The sequence below is a fragment of the Lepisma saccharinum genome, chromosome 26 (assembly GCF_977018435.1).
Source record: "Lepisma saccharinum chromosome 26, izLepSacc3.1, whole genome shotgun sequence".
Taxonomy (NCBI): domain Eukaryota; kingdom Metazoa; phylum Arthropoda; class Insecta; order Zygentoma; family Lepismatidae; genus Lepisma; species Lepisma saccharinum.
The window spans coordinates 19,743,331-19,759,350 of NC_139254.1; the positions used below are offsets into that span (position 1 = coordinate 19,743,331).

Genomic DNA, 16,020 nt, shown 5'->3' on the forward strand with positions numbered 1-16,020 from the left:
TATCGGTAAAATTACCGGTTATTTTACCGATCCGATATCGATAAATATATGATAATTTAGTCCAAAATTCTGCCATTTTGTTGTAATTTTTATGGATAATCTCCGTGCCCTACTTTCTAAAGAAGTAAATGTCTAAATATGCAACTCCTTTTGCACTGCAGTCACCTTGAAGCACACATATATTAAGGAGGTCAATAAACCTTTTAGGTTCTTCAAGGACAATTTCTAATTTTATATCTGATCGGTAGAATATCGGTTATCGGTATTGGTAAATTTTATATCGGTACTTTATCGCTATCTGCCAAAATTTCATATCTGCCCATCCCTATATTTATCTTATAGCAGATGCTGTACCTGTAGTTTATGTACTGCATTACGTTCAGCAGATGGGGCAATATGGAGTAGCTGGGTAATATGCCAGATTTGAAGCAAATTACACGTCCACCATAAGTTCAATCCCCAATATTGACAAATAGAAATCTGTTCACCTGAAGATGAGAAAAGAGGTGCTGTCCCAATACGTAGTGTTAGAATAGGGTTTTGGGGAAGCCAGATGGTTACTAAACCTTGCTTAATATGCACTACAAAACTAACATTCGATTGTATAAAATCAATGTGTTTATTTTATAAGTAATTTATTCAAACAATAAACATTTTATGTTTCCTATTATTGTGGTAGCTGTTCCTTGTTTTGCTTTTGAAGCTGTTCCTTGTTTTCCTTTTGAAGTTGCATTTTCAATGCTACGCCTCTTGTCATGGCCGTTACTATGGTTCCCATTATAATTACGGTGCCTAGAAGGACAAGGTGGTGGTTGAAGGTAAACCGCATCTTTTTGACTACAGAGAGCTTGATGGTTCCTGCCAGCTCATTGTTTTGCCAACAGCTGAAATGAAAAAGGAAGTCTTCAAATGGATTTGCTTCAATTGAAAACTTGTTTTTGTTTTTCAAATTTGAACATTACCTATTCATCTTGTCACAATTGTTTGTCATGCCTGTTCCGTGGTGGTAGTTTTATGAACAGTGAATATATAATTTTGTGGTGTTTGCTTGAGCTGTGTGGCATTACCTTTTGGCAGTACATGTAATTGTGAAGAACTCATGTGCAACAAACTAGAATTTGTTCAGTGAGGCTGACAATAAACTTGCTCTGCTTCATAACAACATACTGTGACCAGTTTTGATAAGGTTGTACCTGTGGAGGTGATGTGATCATGCTAGAGGACCAAGGTTCAACGTAAATTATGGATATACAGGAAAACCTTGTTAATACGATATTGGTTAATATGAAGTACCCTTTAATCCGAAGTTCTTCCCATTCCCCAGCCGATAAGATAGGATTTATAATGTATTTTAGTACGGATAAATCCAAATACGAAGTTGTTTACAAGACTCTTCGGCAAAACTGGTTTCGCTTAATTCGAAGTAGACACCTGTGTAAGTCGACAAGAGAAGATCGAATGTGGAGAGAGCTTGGACGTTATATTAACTTGACCTTGACATGTTTCCTTGACCTAAGAGCTGCTGACAACTCGAGGGAAGCAGCCTGAAATGCCCGCTGGACATTGACATTTTTTGTCAATGTGCATGGGAGGTCAAGCTCTTTCCCCGCTGAATGCGCCACCTTGGAAATATTCACCAGTGCTAGATGAGAAATGCGAGATAAGATCGCAGGAATGTTCCAAAATACAAGATGCATGGCACCTGGAAGTCTCACCCATCTGTCTAGATCTGAGCTCGAGATTCAGCAATTTCTCGTGAGCGAGTAACTTTCGGCCTGGTTGCCGACAATGTCCGGTAACCACTTTCATTAAAAGTGTGTTCTTTGTGCCCTGTAGAACTTCATAAAAAAGTGAAACTGTTACAGATAATCAAAGCCACATAGGCCAAATAAATATCGTCAACCCGCTTAATGCATTCTCATCTAGGTTTCCCACAAAAGTTGGCTTCGATCTTACGTATGTTGCAACTCCAGTTTCCTGCTTCATACGTTTCCCAACTGTGCCGGTCATAAAATTTGCTAAAACTTCTCCTCTTTTTCTATCAGCAAAAAGGGAAGGGGGTGGGGGGTCCATTGCTAATTCTTTTGGCCACGATTTTCTTGCTCGTGTGCACACACAACGGCTCCTTTCCTTTGGCTTCTAAAAAAGCAACCAGTTCTGAATACCTTCTTCAAAACGAACAAAAACCGCAGGATAAGTAAAGGAAAAGTGACCCCTTCCTTCTACAACAGCTCATTATCCGCCACTGGTGTGCATGGTAATGTGATAATTGCAGAATTCAGGTCCCTCTTTCTTGTTTGAATGCAGCTGTCTGGATAGGAAATATTGTCCGTATTATTGTCTGTTGCATGGTAAAACGTAATGCAAGGATCATTTTTCTTTTTCAAACTGCTGATAAAAGTTCGGTCTTTGACAACTGCGTTATCTTTAAAATGCGGATGATTTCCCTTCTGCCACCTGCTGCTCTAACTTCCAGCCAGTCTCATTGTGTTTACGGCGCAGCTGGCGCCGGTGTTTAGTCTAGGGTCTGGAAAGCTGTCGCTTGTCCATAACGGCAATTACTCATCCAGTGGGAATAAGCGTCATTGTTTCGAATCTCACAAATCTATTTTGATTTATGATAAGGAAATTCGATCTCCAGAAAGAAAAACAAGAGTTAAAACAACTTCATGATGCACAAAGTTCTTATAAGCTTTTCTTCAGAACCATTAGCATGCTGCTGTTAAAAAAAAGGGGAAAAAAATCGCACTGCTCAATGTAGGAATACGAGAGGAAAAGTTTTGGCCGAGCGAGTGTTTGACCTCCAGAATACTCCTGAAACCTACAATAAATTATCGATTAATCTGAAAATACGCAAGTTTCGTAAAGCTAGTTTTGAGTTCATTTTATGCTGATGAGCTAAGCGGGACTAAATATACAGTTTAAAGTGGGATCCAAACCAGAGTGATTATCGAGTAAGTCACTGTTTAATGTGTCCTAGGATACACATTCGGTGCAAACAGATCGCAAGTTGTGTGTTTACTTTTTCAGAGTGGATTACAATGCAAGTTGAGGAAGAGTTTGGACTGATCCCTACAAAGAGGGAGGGGTGGGGGGGGGGGGTGAGGCGCGAATATGAAGTTAACTGAAGCAAAGAAAACTTGACTTTTTTTACGATGTGTTTTAGACAGCCGAACCAGAACAAAATTTACAGCCCCGATTTTTTTTAATTTTTTTTTTTTTTGCCAGGGAAAGGTTGTGTTCTGTACCAAGAGAATCTTCTCTTGCCAGTCAATCCTGTAACGGGCAATGTTCTAGTGAACACACATAAAATACAATATTCATTCTGTCCGATTATCTCCCGTCTCTTGCTCGCGCCAGTGTGACTACTGTCAAGATTCTTCAGAGTTTCACTTCTTGCAATAAGCGAGATTGTTTTCCTTTCCATAGGTCTTTGTGCAAACGGGTTTCTTATGAACTAAAATTGTAAGAATTTCGTGGAAGAGTAACGACTTTGCACAATTAAAAGAAAATACAGTTTTTTTAAAATACTTTTTGCCCCAACATGCATCTCGTGCATAACTGGTTGTATAACTACGCAGGATGAATGCTGTGAACCGTCTCCTTGGAATCTTCGTGTCCGCGTAAGCTCAGTGTTCTGATTTTGTGTAACATTTGTTACACTTTCTTTAAAACATACAATATTATTATATAGTAAATATAAAGCTTATTTTCTGAGCTACCACCAAGTATAAAACATCGTTGTGGGGGTAATTTATACTCTATTTACACCTGAAAAACAGGAGTCATCTTGAAAAGTATTAACGAGGTTTTCCTGTATATTGTTTCTTCATGGGTTCATTCCCATTCTAGTAATTAACTTAGGAGATGCAGAAAAGAGATTTAAAATTACCAAAAAATATAATTGATAAGGAAGAATATTCATGCCCAAGGCAGGATTTCAACTTTGAACCTTCTGTACTGACATCCCGAGTTGACCACTCCATGTCCTTTCACTGAGGGTGGGTTACAAAAGTTTTGGTTGATCTTTCTTTTAGTAATTCAGTTGTAAAATCTGTAACATTTGATGTTAGTCATACCTGAAAATTCCTGCATCAGTAAGTCTTAAATCACTTATGTGTATGTAATTCCTGAGGTCAATATATATTCTGCCAGAGGATTGTTGTCCAATTAAAACTGGATTCAGGTCTGCGTCTCCTAACTTCCACTGAATTGGAGAATCTGAATTTAGGTTGCTGAAAGTAGAATTCAGAACAATTATTTACATTGAAATCATACAAAAGTTAAAATAGTGGTATGTGCAGTGTGCATCTGGATGAGTGTTTAGCCAAACTGAAATATCAATCCATTCGAATTTATGTACACCATGAATGCTCTTCACGCTTTCTACATCAGATGATTCAACACTGTATCAATGGAGAAAACAGACTTGCCTAGCACACACTGGAACACATTTCATAGCATTAATCCACTAACTTTAGGAGCAGTATAGGAGCCTTGCTTACTTTGTATGCCTTTTCTTCTGATGGCTGAGCTTGGATTTATTCTTACATGTGTTCCTGTGGTAACACAAAGATGGGAGGTGCCAGTTTTACTGCATGGGAAGATTTGACACATTTGTGTAATAATGATGCCTTTGGAGTGAGTGGAACTCATATGCACCACTAAAATCCCAGAAAACTAATTTGTTACTGTAAGGTGCACTTTTCAACTTTTAGTGCTCAATTATAGGGCCACAGTAACCTCTGACTGGCTTCTTCTGACTCCAGACGAGCCTCTCCTCCAAGTTTTTGGTCCTGGTAAGCCTGCCAGCTTCCTGTTTAGCATGGCCTGGGATAAAGGCTCAAGAGTTAATAAAAATGAGTGTGTATGTTTTCAGAAATCACAGAAAATGAACATAAATTACTTGTCTTTTAGCTTGAGTCATGGCAAATACATGTTATCTTCTTTTTTTATCTTTCTGAACCTGCTGAATTGTTATTGGCTAATAATGAGAAGCAAAATATAGAGAAGCTTTTCTTTTGGGAGTTTGCCATAATGGCATCTGCTGGCCCTTTCTCTAAAATGACTGAAGGCGAAGTGGTTTGTGGTGCCTGAAATGGACTAAATAATAGTCTGTTACAGAACTTTCAGACCAAATTGATGCATGACATGTGTAGCTTGCAACCTTTTGACTTGAACCGAAGTGACATGACAAGCTGCACGTTTTCCCAGTGGTGTGCATGGTGTTGCCTCTGACTGTTGTTTGTGCTTGTACGGTGCATGCTTGCTTGTAGACTGAAGGGGCCAATGCCACTTGTTACTTTGGTGTGAATCCTCGCTGCCACGTCGCAAGTTGCCTGTCGCTTCAGTCTGAAATCTCCATGACATTCTACTAATGGAATGTGCCCTTGGATTATAGTTAATGGTTTTACAAATACTTGAGAATATATCCTTGAGACTTTTTATGCTGTGAGCTGTCTTTGTTCTGTGTGCCTTTGAATGCATTTGTGATGTATGGCCTATTGATGGTTGGTCATAATGTAGACATGTGGAAATTCACTGCTTACGAGAGGAGAGGAGTGGAGAACTGAGTGCTGGGGCATTCAATGCCAAATCTCACAGCCTCCGACCTCACCATTTCCGAATTACATGAAAATATGAGCATTAGTAGTATTTGAGGAAACTATAATATTTGCACAATAACAGCCAACAGCGATGCATACTTTTTGTGTAGCAGGGTTGCCAACTTAGGGAAAAAGTGAAAAATTTGGCACACGGTGCCGAAGAAAAAATCATAACCACACCAGTTTTGAAAATTTTCAAGGCCAAAGGCCATATGATATGACCTTGACAAAAATTTCATTGAAGGTAAAGAAGTTTTTTTTTTATTAAACGAACAATCCTTTAGCTTTAAAATGAGCCTGACATGAAGATTCTAGCTTACCTGCAACAACAGTTATGATATTTTTTCTTTGCCCCCGTGTGTCAAATTTTCCACTTTTCCCGAAGTTGGCAACCCTGCTACAGAAAAAGTATGCATCACTGTTGACTGTTCAAAAATTTAATTTTTTTGAGCGATTTGGCATGGACTTCCTTCTGTAGCAGTGTAAGTGACAGGAGGGAACATGGAATCGGACAACGCTATGCATACATAGTTAAGATTTTACAATAACATTTCATTAGACAGTAATAATTATTTCCCACAATTGATACATGTGCCCAAATGATACCCCTGGTTCTGCAAACCTCTCCACTAGTAGCACATGTCCTAACACAGCATGCATCTTTGTCAGTGTTTCCTGTATTCATGGGAACTACATTCTTGTTCATATGTGAACACTCTTTTCATTTCATAACTTTAATTTCCAGACATTATGTTTGTATTAGGGTAAATCAAAAACTAAAGGCAATTTTGAGTTCTCGTAGGAATAAACGAACACTGGGTGTGTCTGACGTCACCACGTGTATACTTGGAGTGACGTGGAAGTAGGAGTATCCATCACTGCCCCATTCAGTCGAGTGTTGCGGACAAAAAGGTCACACGTATGGACGCACCATTCCACAAATGCACCGTATTGCGTTTTCTGTGGTCGGAGGAAGTCAAACCGGCCGACATCCTCCTTCGGCTGTTAGCTCAGTACGGAGTAAGCAACATGACTCAACGAAAGGTGTATGAGTGGGTGGACCGCTTTAAAGCGGGACGCACAAGTGTAACGGACGGAACTCGAAGTGGACGCCCAGAAGAAAATGTCCAACGGGTGGATACCATTATCAGGGACGATCAAAAAATCACGATAGCACAAGTGGATCAGCATATGCAATAGTGAATTAGTGTACCAAAAAGTTTGTTCGTGGTCGTCGGTTCAGGTCAGATGATGAGGTCCAGCAGGCGGTGCAGACGTGGCTTCGTGAGCAAACGAAAACCTTCTTTGCAGACGGAATACAGAAGCTGATTGCACGATACCAAAAGGGCATTACCGTGCAGGGGGCATATGTGGAAAAGTGACATGTGTAGTTCTTCTTCTTGTGTGAAAAGAAAGATGTTATGTGAAAATTGCCTTTACTTTTTGATTTACCTAGTATATCATGTGTGAGTTTGTACATATCTTTTGTACCGGCTCGGTGATTGCATTAACTGGTCAACTTTTGGTCTTGTCACCAAAGTTCTGGGGTTGAAAGCCCCAACTTGGACATGGGTGTTCTTCGTGATTGGCTCTTCATCAGTTTCATCCAATCACTACTCATCCTCATTGTTGCAATTACCCAAAAGTAGCAGAAAGCACTGCTACATAACAAAAATACAACCACATATCTTTGACCATTGCGAAATGTTGGATATACAAGAACTAATGGAAGCCATTTTGGTGCAAGAAATAACTACATTACCATTCCACTGCTGAGTTACATACCCAGGACACTTAAGCACAATATTTGATTTCGTATTTTCATACATATTTGCTCTCTCGACTGGTGGCTTCACTGAGGGTACGCCTTGCACTGTAGAATAGATTCCAGCAGAATTGTTTGCTATTTCAAGTACATTTCCTTTGCTGTCTTTTAGCTCAAAAAGCATAGGGCCTGGACAGGGTATCTGGAAAGTCGGAAATATTTTTCTGAAACCATTTCGTTAACATAGTGTAAACCATTATAATACTAGTTATAATAATTATTATTGGAACACTGCAAAATATAATTTATTCAGTGGTAATGTCAGCATGGTTAGTATTTCAGGATTTCAATTAACATGGAAATCCTGGAAAGCTCAGAGAAAATACCCCCCTCCCCTCCTTTTTATTACTTTCCAGGATTTGGAAATGTAAACAAATTCCACCTTTTCTTCTAGTTTCTTCTGTTAATTCATTTTGAATAATGTTGAATAAACTTGATTCTCTTGAATAACAAGTGCAGTTGAAAATTCAAAAGTTGATTAAAGCACATGTGAATGGTGCAGCAATGTAGTTTTAAATTGCGCTTTAAAATTGAGGAAATTTGTTGTGCCAAAAGTGAAAACCCTGTATTGTAATTCTGATCCAGTACTACTTTATACTTCTGCGAAATCATCCTGATGTTGATACATCAACAATTGAAAATTATCATCAATAACTGTGATGTTCTATGCAATACATTAGTGTCATTCTAGCACAATTTTGCTCTTTAAAATCCTGTAGACTCATTTATGCATTTATAATGTTATGATCCAATATGAATGGTGATAAATGATTAAATTTACTGAACCAATATAAAATATTCTTTCCATGAAAGACTTGAATGGTTCATTGAGTTCCTTAATGTCAGCATGGTTAGTATTTCAAGATTTCTTTGTTACGTTTGTAACAAAGTGACAACAATGGTTTTGTCTTCGAAAAGGAAGCTGCAGATTCAGATATTTACAAAACCAGGCGACATGTATTACTGTATTTGCAGGCATATAAGATGCACCTTGTTTTTCAGACCCATTTTTAAAGGAAAGAAGTGTGTGTTATAAACCGGCAAATACAATATATGTTTAATTACAGTCATTTAATTTCAAAATGGCAGACCTTACACTTAATTAGAAACACTCCATCAGTAAAATTATTCGCAATTTGACTAATGTAATACTGAGTATATAATCTGCCCTGTCTGTGATGAATGCAAATAGCTATTATGGTGACATGCCCATAATTTTAAATACCAGCCAATTAGAAAGATGTACATGAAGTGTGTGTGAACACAGATATAAACATATACAGTGGAACCCCGATTTAGGTTCCCACATTTTGCCTGTTACCGCATTATACATTCAATCATCAGGGGCCCAACCAAACAAAATGTTATAATAGTTTCCTTGATTCCCGCATTTTAAAGTGTTATCCTCTTGCTCTGCTGAAACACGTAAAATTGACGTTCCACTGAACTTGGCAAATACAATTACACAGCTCTAATAACATTACTAGTGTGATGAAATGCACAGAAAGGTAACCAAAAAGTCAACAATTGATTCAGTTACTAGCTGCTCTTTCTGTTACTCGAATAAATTAACTGTTACTTCCAACCACTGAATGTTTCTAGTTTTTCCATGACTTGGTACATAGATGTATGCAATTACTTGTAGCCTTACCTTACAAAAACCTGTCATCACTTCGCTTTTACGTTGTTGCACAATTTTGAGATTTTTTATGTGATGCGAAAGAAGATACGACCTGCATGGTAATCCTTCCTCGAAAATCCGAAGACTGGTCTCATTCTGGGTGTTCTCGTTGAAGGCATCTGGGGAAATGAGTTGAACGGTGCAGATTCCATAGCGCACACGTTTCCCAGCCAGTCCGCAGATACTGCAGGGGGACCACTCCGACCACTTCGTGAACAGCTTAAGGTTGGACTGAGGCAGCACTTGGTCTGGTTCTCTGTATGGAGACTTCGGGGCAGTCTGAGGTTTCACCTGCAATAGATAATGCTTACTTTAAATGTGTACAAGACAGTGGTGTATTCTAAAAATTTGACCTGCTTTACCACAACTCATATTTATTGTAAATATGTACGAGGACTATTTTTTTTTCACCTTCCAATGGCACCGCCAGGTGGCCCGTGAAGCGCTAGGAAGCAGGGCATCACGCAGCGTGATTGGAGTCTCCCTTGCCACTACCACCACCACTGCCAAGGCCAACGCTTCAGTTGAAGCTGAGCGATGGGCACGTAGAGATGTCTGCTACAATCGACTATCCCGCCAAGTGCGAGGTTAGTAGTGTGATACGATATCTACAGGCAGAGGGGCACAATCAATGCGGCTGCATACTGTGAGACATTGCGCATACTACGCAGAGTCATCCAGAACAAACTGAGAGGCATGCTGTCTTCAGGCATTGCCTTGCTTCATAAGCTCAACGATTCCACTGGGAAGTGTTTGATCACTCTCCCTACAGCCCAGACCTGGTGCAGAGTGACTTCCACCTTTTCCTGGCGATGAAGAAGTGTTTGGTAGGACGGCACTTTTTTTTGCAGAGGCTATTGGAAAGCTGGTGCATCGGTACCATAAATGTCTGAATCTTCTTGGTGATTATGTTGAAAAGTAGATTATGCATGTACGTAACTTTTGTCAATAAACCCATTTTGCTATTCATTGTGGTTTTGATTTCATGCCCTATCGGAGGTTGGAAAAAAATAGCTCTCGCATTATATATTAATTAGATACAGTAAAAACTGCATATCTCGGAACCTCTATAAGACGGAAACCTGTAAATACGGGAAAAAAAAGTCCCCAGAACGCACAGATTTTATACCTTAAAATGACCTGTTTAAGGCGGAAACCTCCTTAACGCGGAAACAGAACACCATTTAAAGACCAATGAGATGTTTTTATTCTCAGTAAGACGGAAATTTCTTCCTTTATTTTTTCACTCGCAAGAAAACAATGCAATACTGTAAGTGGAACACGCCTCTGTTGCCACTCGCTTATCGGTAACATTGTCGATATGAAAGAATACGCTACAATACTCAAAGCTGTTACGATTTAGTTTCTTTCTTTCATCTGTTACCTTTCTCCACCTTTCTTTGTCTTTCTCTGCTCTTTCGTCATCTTTCTATTTTTCTTGTTATCTCTCTTTGTTTCTTTCTTTTTTCTTCACTTTTATCTTTCAATCTTTCTCTTTCCCTCTATTCACATCACACTACGATGCCAGGGGTCCCAGGTACGAATCATGACATGGACATGGATGGTTATGAGTGTCCATTTTACTTTGCTTTTAGTGCCACTTTGGCTAATTTGCGAAGATGGGGATGAGTGATGATATGATGAAATTGATGAATGTATCGCATTTTTATTCATGTACGTACATGCATTAGTACTCTACATTATAAGTAATGCAAGATGTAAATCTGTCTTTCCATTATTTCCTGCAGCGCTCTATACTGTATTTAAAGTCAACCCTGTATAAGAAGGAAAACTGTTAAGACGGAAAATTTTGCTCGGAACCATCATGTTCCGGGATAGACAGGTTTTACTGTATAATATAAATAAAACACCAATGCAGGCATGGAAGTAAAATAGAAACAGGAGTCTTGAAAACTTCAAATTTTCGTGCAATTTCTATACACATATGAAAAGAGTTGGTTTACTGGCTTTAAACTAGATGATTTGGGAGAATGCACCACCGGCGCAAACAGCTGTGCTACAGTTAGTTACATTGCTCAAAAGTAACTGCATTACACTTATTGTTTTTTAATGTTTTTTTGTGTTTGTATTTTTGTTATGATGATGATGAATGATGATTAGGTAAAATGGGATGGGTCAATTTGAAATTTTGGGCAATACCGATAAAGTGCCAGGATAAAATTTACCGATAACATATTCTACCAATCCTATATAAAATTCCAAATAGTCGCTGAAGAATCTAAATTGTTCATTAACCTCCTTAATAAATGTCTTACCAAATGACTGCAATGCAAAAGAATATAAATTAGAAAATATGTCATGGAAAATTAGAAATATGTCAGAAAAATGCAGAATTATTCCCAGTAAAGTAAAAAATATGTACAACAGTACACTCGAATTTCTCCCATACCCGATAGAGTACAGTAGGGGCTGTAATGTACCGAATGTTTTTTTTTACTTTGATTTTTGTGAAAAGCGAAAAAGGCAAAGAAATGAGAACGAAACTTCTTTACTTCCCGTGCAACAATGAGAGAACATTTTTCCTCAATAATGTTTGCATGGCTATCAATTTTCAGGCAGGATAAAAAAAGTGGTGTATTATTTTTTCTGTACTAAGAAAAGACTGCATCTTTCTTCCTCCGTAACTTCCATATCTTGCCATCGACAATATGAAATAACCGATTATGTGCGAGAGAATTACGAAATTATACAGAAATATGTCTTATTACAACAAAATTGAAGAAATATGTTGTAGAAACGCGAAATTGGTGAAATATGTCAAAATATGCTTTGTCAAGTTCGTCTATTTCGGCTGATTTTCATCAGATATGTAAAGATCTCACCCCAATATTACATCCGAAGCCAAATGAAATATGTTATAACATAAAGTCCCGGGCCCTAGTTATCAGGCTTTATTCCCAAGCTGCTCAGATAGCACCCATGCCCACACTATAGAGTGACCACAAACGAAACAACCTTCAGCAAAAACTCTCCGCACACCTTCCCCTTCTTCCGTTGAACTCTGGCCATAAGGAAGCATGCCCCACTCTGCCCCTCCCCTCGGGATTACGATTCACAGGAGTCGTGGGTCTGCGCAGGTTTTTATGCTTGTGGTTCCACTATAGGATTCATCTGGGAACTGCTGACGAGATCAAAAGTCATGTGTTAAATTTTGAGTTTTTCTTGAACGTAGTGACACATCTTGCTTTCTTTACATCTCTTATTATGATTTTTGTTATTTAGTCACTTTTACCTAATCGTGATGATGAGTGACGATATGATGAAATTGATGAAGAGACACTCACTCACTCGGATTAAATTTTCTGCAAAAGCGCTAGAGTCGCATGCTAAAACAGAATTGTTGAAAAGTTGGCAGAAACAATGGACAATTACAGGGAAGACTAATTGGAAAAAATATTATTCAATTCAACCACTTATACCTAAAGAACATTGGTATCAAGATATTAACCTTTCAAGAAACTCTTTAACAAGCCTTCTTAGATGTCGGCTAAATTACACCCTAGCCCCTAAAGACTTGTACACTAGGAAGATTGTGCAATTCCCAATCTGTCAGCGTGGTGCACCTGAAGGAACACTTGATCATATTATATTTGAATGTCATCTTAATGTAACTACACGTGATTATTTCTTAAGAGATCTAAAAGAAGCAGGATATAATGGCGCATACTCCTTGTCAACAATTTTGCGGAACCCAACAAAGAAAATAATATATGTACTTACCAACTATATTGTGAGAGAAAATATTGTATTATAAAATTATGAAATTTAAAACAAATGTAACTGGTGCATAGCTGAAAATCGACAACCGAATATACATTTATAAAAAAAAAAAAATATTGGCACACACAGGAGATGTACTATGTAGAATTTTTAGCGAAATATGCAGGCTTGACCACGACTCGCGGAAAATTCTACATAGTACATCTCCTGTGTGTGTCTAATTTAAAGAATTAACATCTTTACTCCGTGAGGAACCAGGGAACTTCGGCATCTACAGTGTCTCAAAGGCAGCAGATCCCATTACAGTAGCACTAGCAGATATGATTCCACACAGGTAAAACAGCGACAGCAAAAATCAGGAGACATTGATTCCCCCTTGCACAAGAAGCAAGTAACTTATCAGCGGAGGTAAATTTTCATCTTGGCCCAAATAAAGGCCTTGGGTGCCCTAGACTGAAGCATAATTTTCTGATTTTTATTTGTGATTAACCATTAAAAGTTGTCTATTCTTTTGAGGATATAATTTACCAATGACGAATTTGTCAACCGTATACACTCTTACTGGTACAAACCTTTCTTGTGTGCTCATCATTTGTAACATCAAGAAAATAAGCAGAATAAACTGTTCCTCCAGACATGCATAAATATTGACCAGAATCAGATGACTTCGCATTGTAGATCGTTAGTGTTTTTTTTGGAGATACGAGTAGGTGCTCTCCATATTCCAGAGCCTTCACGGCTGTTGAGTGAGCTGGAATATAGTGCCAGGTAACAGGAGTGTCTGCTTCATTTGGCGACAGGCACACATGACATTTCATCCTGAACAGAGAAAGCTAGAGGTTACTACATGCCCAAGTGAAAATTTTATGGCTGAAATTGTGTGTCTGCAATACAGTAAAATCATACATGTTATGTAAACAATCTTCCATTTCTTGAATTGGTAACATCTCAATTCACATGTGCTATTTTTATCAAGCCATGTATCTCATATTTTCTACAAATAAGAACATTTATTTTTTACACATGTTTCTAAACGCACAGCCATGAAATTAAGTGGGTGGCAGAAGTTCTCGCTGTTGCCACGTTGGAGCACAACCCCATGTGTTTGGAGGTTTAAGGGAATGAAAGATCTCGTTGTAGAGATTGTCTTTGTAATGCATATGATACAAACTGGCAGGGATGACGCAAAAGTGCCCCAGAGAGAGAGGTCAGTCTGATGCTCAAACTAGGCAACGCAGCCTGGTTGACGCCACAGTGTGCAGGAACGAGCAACTTTTGTCCCACTCCCGCTTTGCTTTTCCCATATGTGGCACCAGCGTGATTCTGCCCAGCCACCTATTTTCATGGTCATGCATTTAGGACCTTGATTGCAAAGCCTTAGCCACTATGTTGCCATAAAGGCCCATGTTTCATGTATCACCATATATCTGATGATTTACAGTGGAAACATTTGACATAGAGGAAACTTCTGAGAGAAACTGCAAAAATTAACAAATATGTTCAAATTTTAAAGCAGAAAACAGGAGCTTGGTCTCAATGCTAGTGAATTTTTAAACATTTAATACTATCTATAACTAACCTTGTTGAAGTACCTTCAAATATCATTATTGCATGAGGAACTACACTCCCCTTTTCTTTTATGCGTGCTTTCTGCCTCTGCAAGCAGTCATAATATTCCTTCCATATGGCTTGTATTTCTTGCAAGAGAAGCGGGTCACCACCAGGATACTCGAGTTGATTATCATCATTTAGCAGAGTGATCTCAATTTTAGGTTTCTTGAATAGTTTTTTAAACTTTTGTTTAAGCTTTTTAAATATCCCATCACATGGGAGAGACAGCATCAAAATTAGCAGGAGTCCACAGTACACGTAGAACTTCCTCATAGTTAAAAGTTCTGCATGAATTATATAATTTAGTTTACATTGTTGTAATGTGGTACATATTGATCACAACAAAGAACAAGCATTGTTCTGTCACAGCCATAGACACAGCAGAGTTAGAATTAGGTTTTTCTGAAATGTGTCAGTATGCAATTTATTCATCCATTGCAAACAGAAGCATAGTTCATTATAGGCTTGGGGTACTTTTTAGGAGATTTCTAAGATTGATTAAAAGCGTGTGGAGGAAGAGATATTGAACATTATGCCTACATTAGAGTTGAAAGCTTTCCCTGTTGTGCAGGTATCTTCAAGTGCGATTTATGACATTCCGATGGTAGCCTCATTCAAACAAGAAAAGCTATCCATGGTGCAGTTTGAGAGAAGATTTCATGAACAAATGGGTCGGAAAGTAGAAAATCTTTGCACCAGGAAGTTTGTTGATGCTTGCCCCACAGTCCATCGTGAAAGGTTACGTTCAGCAGCACCTAGCGTCAATAAAAACAAGATTGTACACAATCATTATGAAAATTATTCGGTCAGTAAAGCCAAATCAGGAAAGGAACACATGGAAAAATTTAAAAGCGATAAGGTTTTGCAGGAACGTAACTATGCTCCACGTGTAAAGGTGCATCAACGCGTGGAAAGTGACCAAGGACAGATGGGAACGGAAAGAGAAAATGCCCTTCGCATAAGATACATTGAGGCTTTGAAGACGAAACAGATGGTGGCAGAGTTGTGCTCTGAACATAAGGCTAAGTGCATTGCCAGAGCAAAAGTGTTGAGAACTCAAGCTCTTGCGATAAGTAACATGTTACGCAGACGAGGGAATCTACAATGCTTGTGAATGTACAGAGAGCTGCAGCGGAAACTTGCATGTCTAATGTCAGATCCTTCTGCAATGTTTCCTTATGCTGCGACATGAAAAACTAAAAAATTCAATAGAATTTATACTGGGAAGATCATAATGAAATATTGTTTTGATACATTAGTAGTGATGCCACATTGTATACTTTTTGGAAAAAAATTTGTGTTTCGGATATGTATAATAAATAATATGACCTTACTTGAGATAATTCATTGTTGAAGAAAAATATTTGTTTTAATTGTCTGTGTCAATAACAATAAGAATACTAGCCTAGAAAAACCAATAGCAGCAGAGATGGGAGTGGTATGTGCTGACCATGCACTATGAAAAGTTGGGATTCCTTGTGCCCCAAAGGTGTGTTGTCATGGACTGTTTTTGATGGGAAAAAATCACAATTTTTCCATCCCTTTGCTAAACATAA

General features: G+C 38.4%; 2 protein-coding genes across 9 annotated transcripts in view; one reads left to right on the forward strand and one right to left on the reverse strand.

Annotated features, from left to right (window-relative positions):
• Eps-15 (Epidermal growth factor receptor pathway substrate 15) overlaps positions 1 to 16,020 on the forward strand; it is a 128,643-nt gene that overhangs the window by 39,234 nt on the left and 73,389 nt on the right. The window lies entirely within an intron of this gene.
• On the reverse strand, positions 668 to 14,737 carry LOC145979344 (Ig-like V-type domain-containing protein FAM187A). Its single transcript, XM_083112210.1, has 6 exons — positions 14,433 to 14,737; positions 13,426 to 13,672; positions 9,083 to 9,403; positions 7,392 to 7,573; positions 4,080 to 4,235; positions 668 to 884 (listed from the first exon to the last, which is right to left on the reverse strand). The coding sequence occupies exons 1-6, from the start codon at positions 14,735 to 14,737 to the stop codon at positions 668 to 670; spliced, it is 1,428 nt and encodes a 475-aa protein (XP_082968336.1).

Coding starts and splice junctions, on each gene's coding strand:
- LOC145979344 (XM_083112210.1), bottom strand. CDS start 14,737: ATGAGGAAGTTCTACGTGTACTGTGGACTCCTGCTAATTTTGATGCTG. Junction 13,673..14,432: donor TTTGAAGGTACTTCAACAAG/GTTAGTTATAGA, acceptor TTCTCTGTTCAG/GATGAAATGTCATGTGTGCC. Junction 4,236..7,391: donor ATTGTGCTTAAGTGTCCTGG/GTATGTAACTCA, acceptor TTCTACTTTCAG/CAACCTAAATTCAGATTCTC.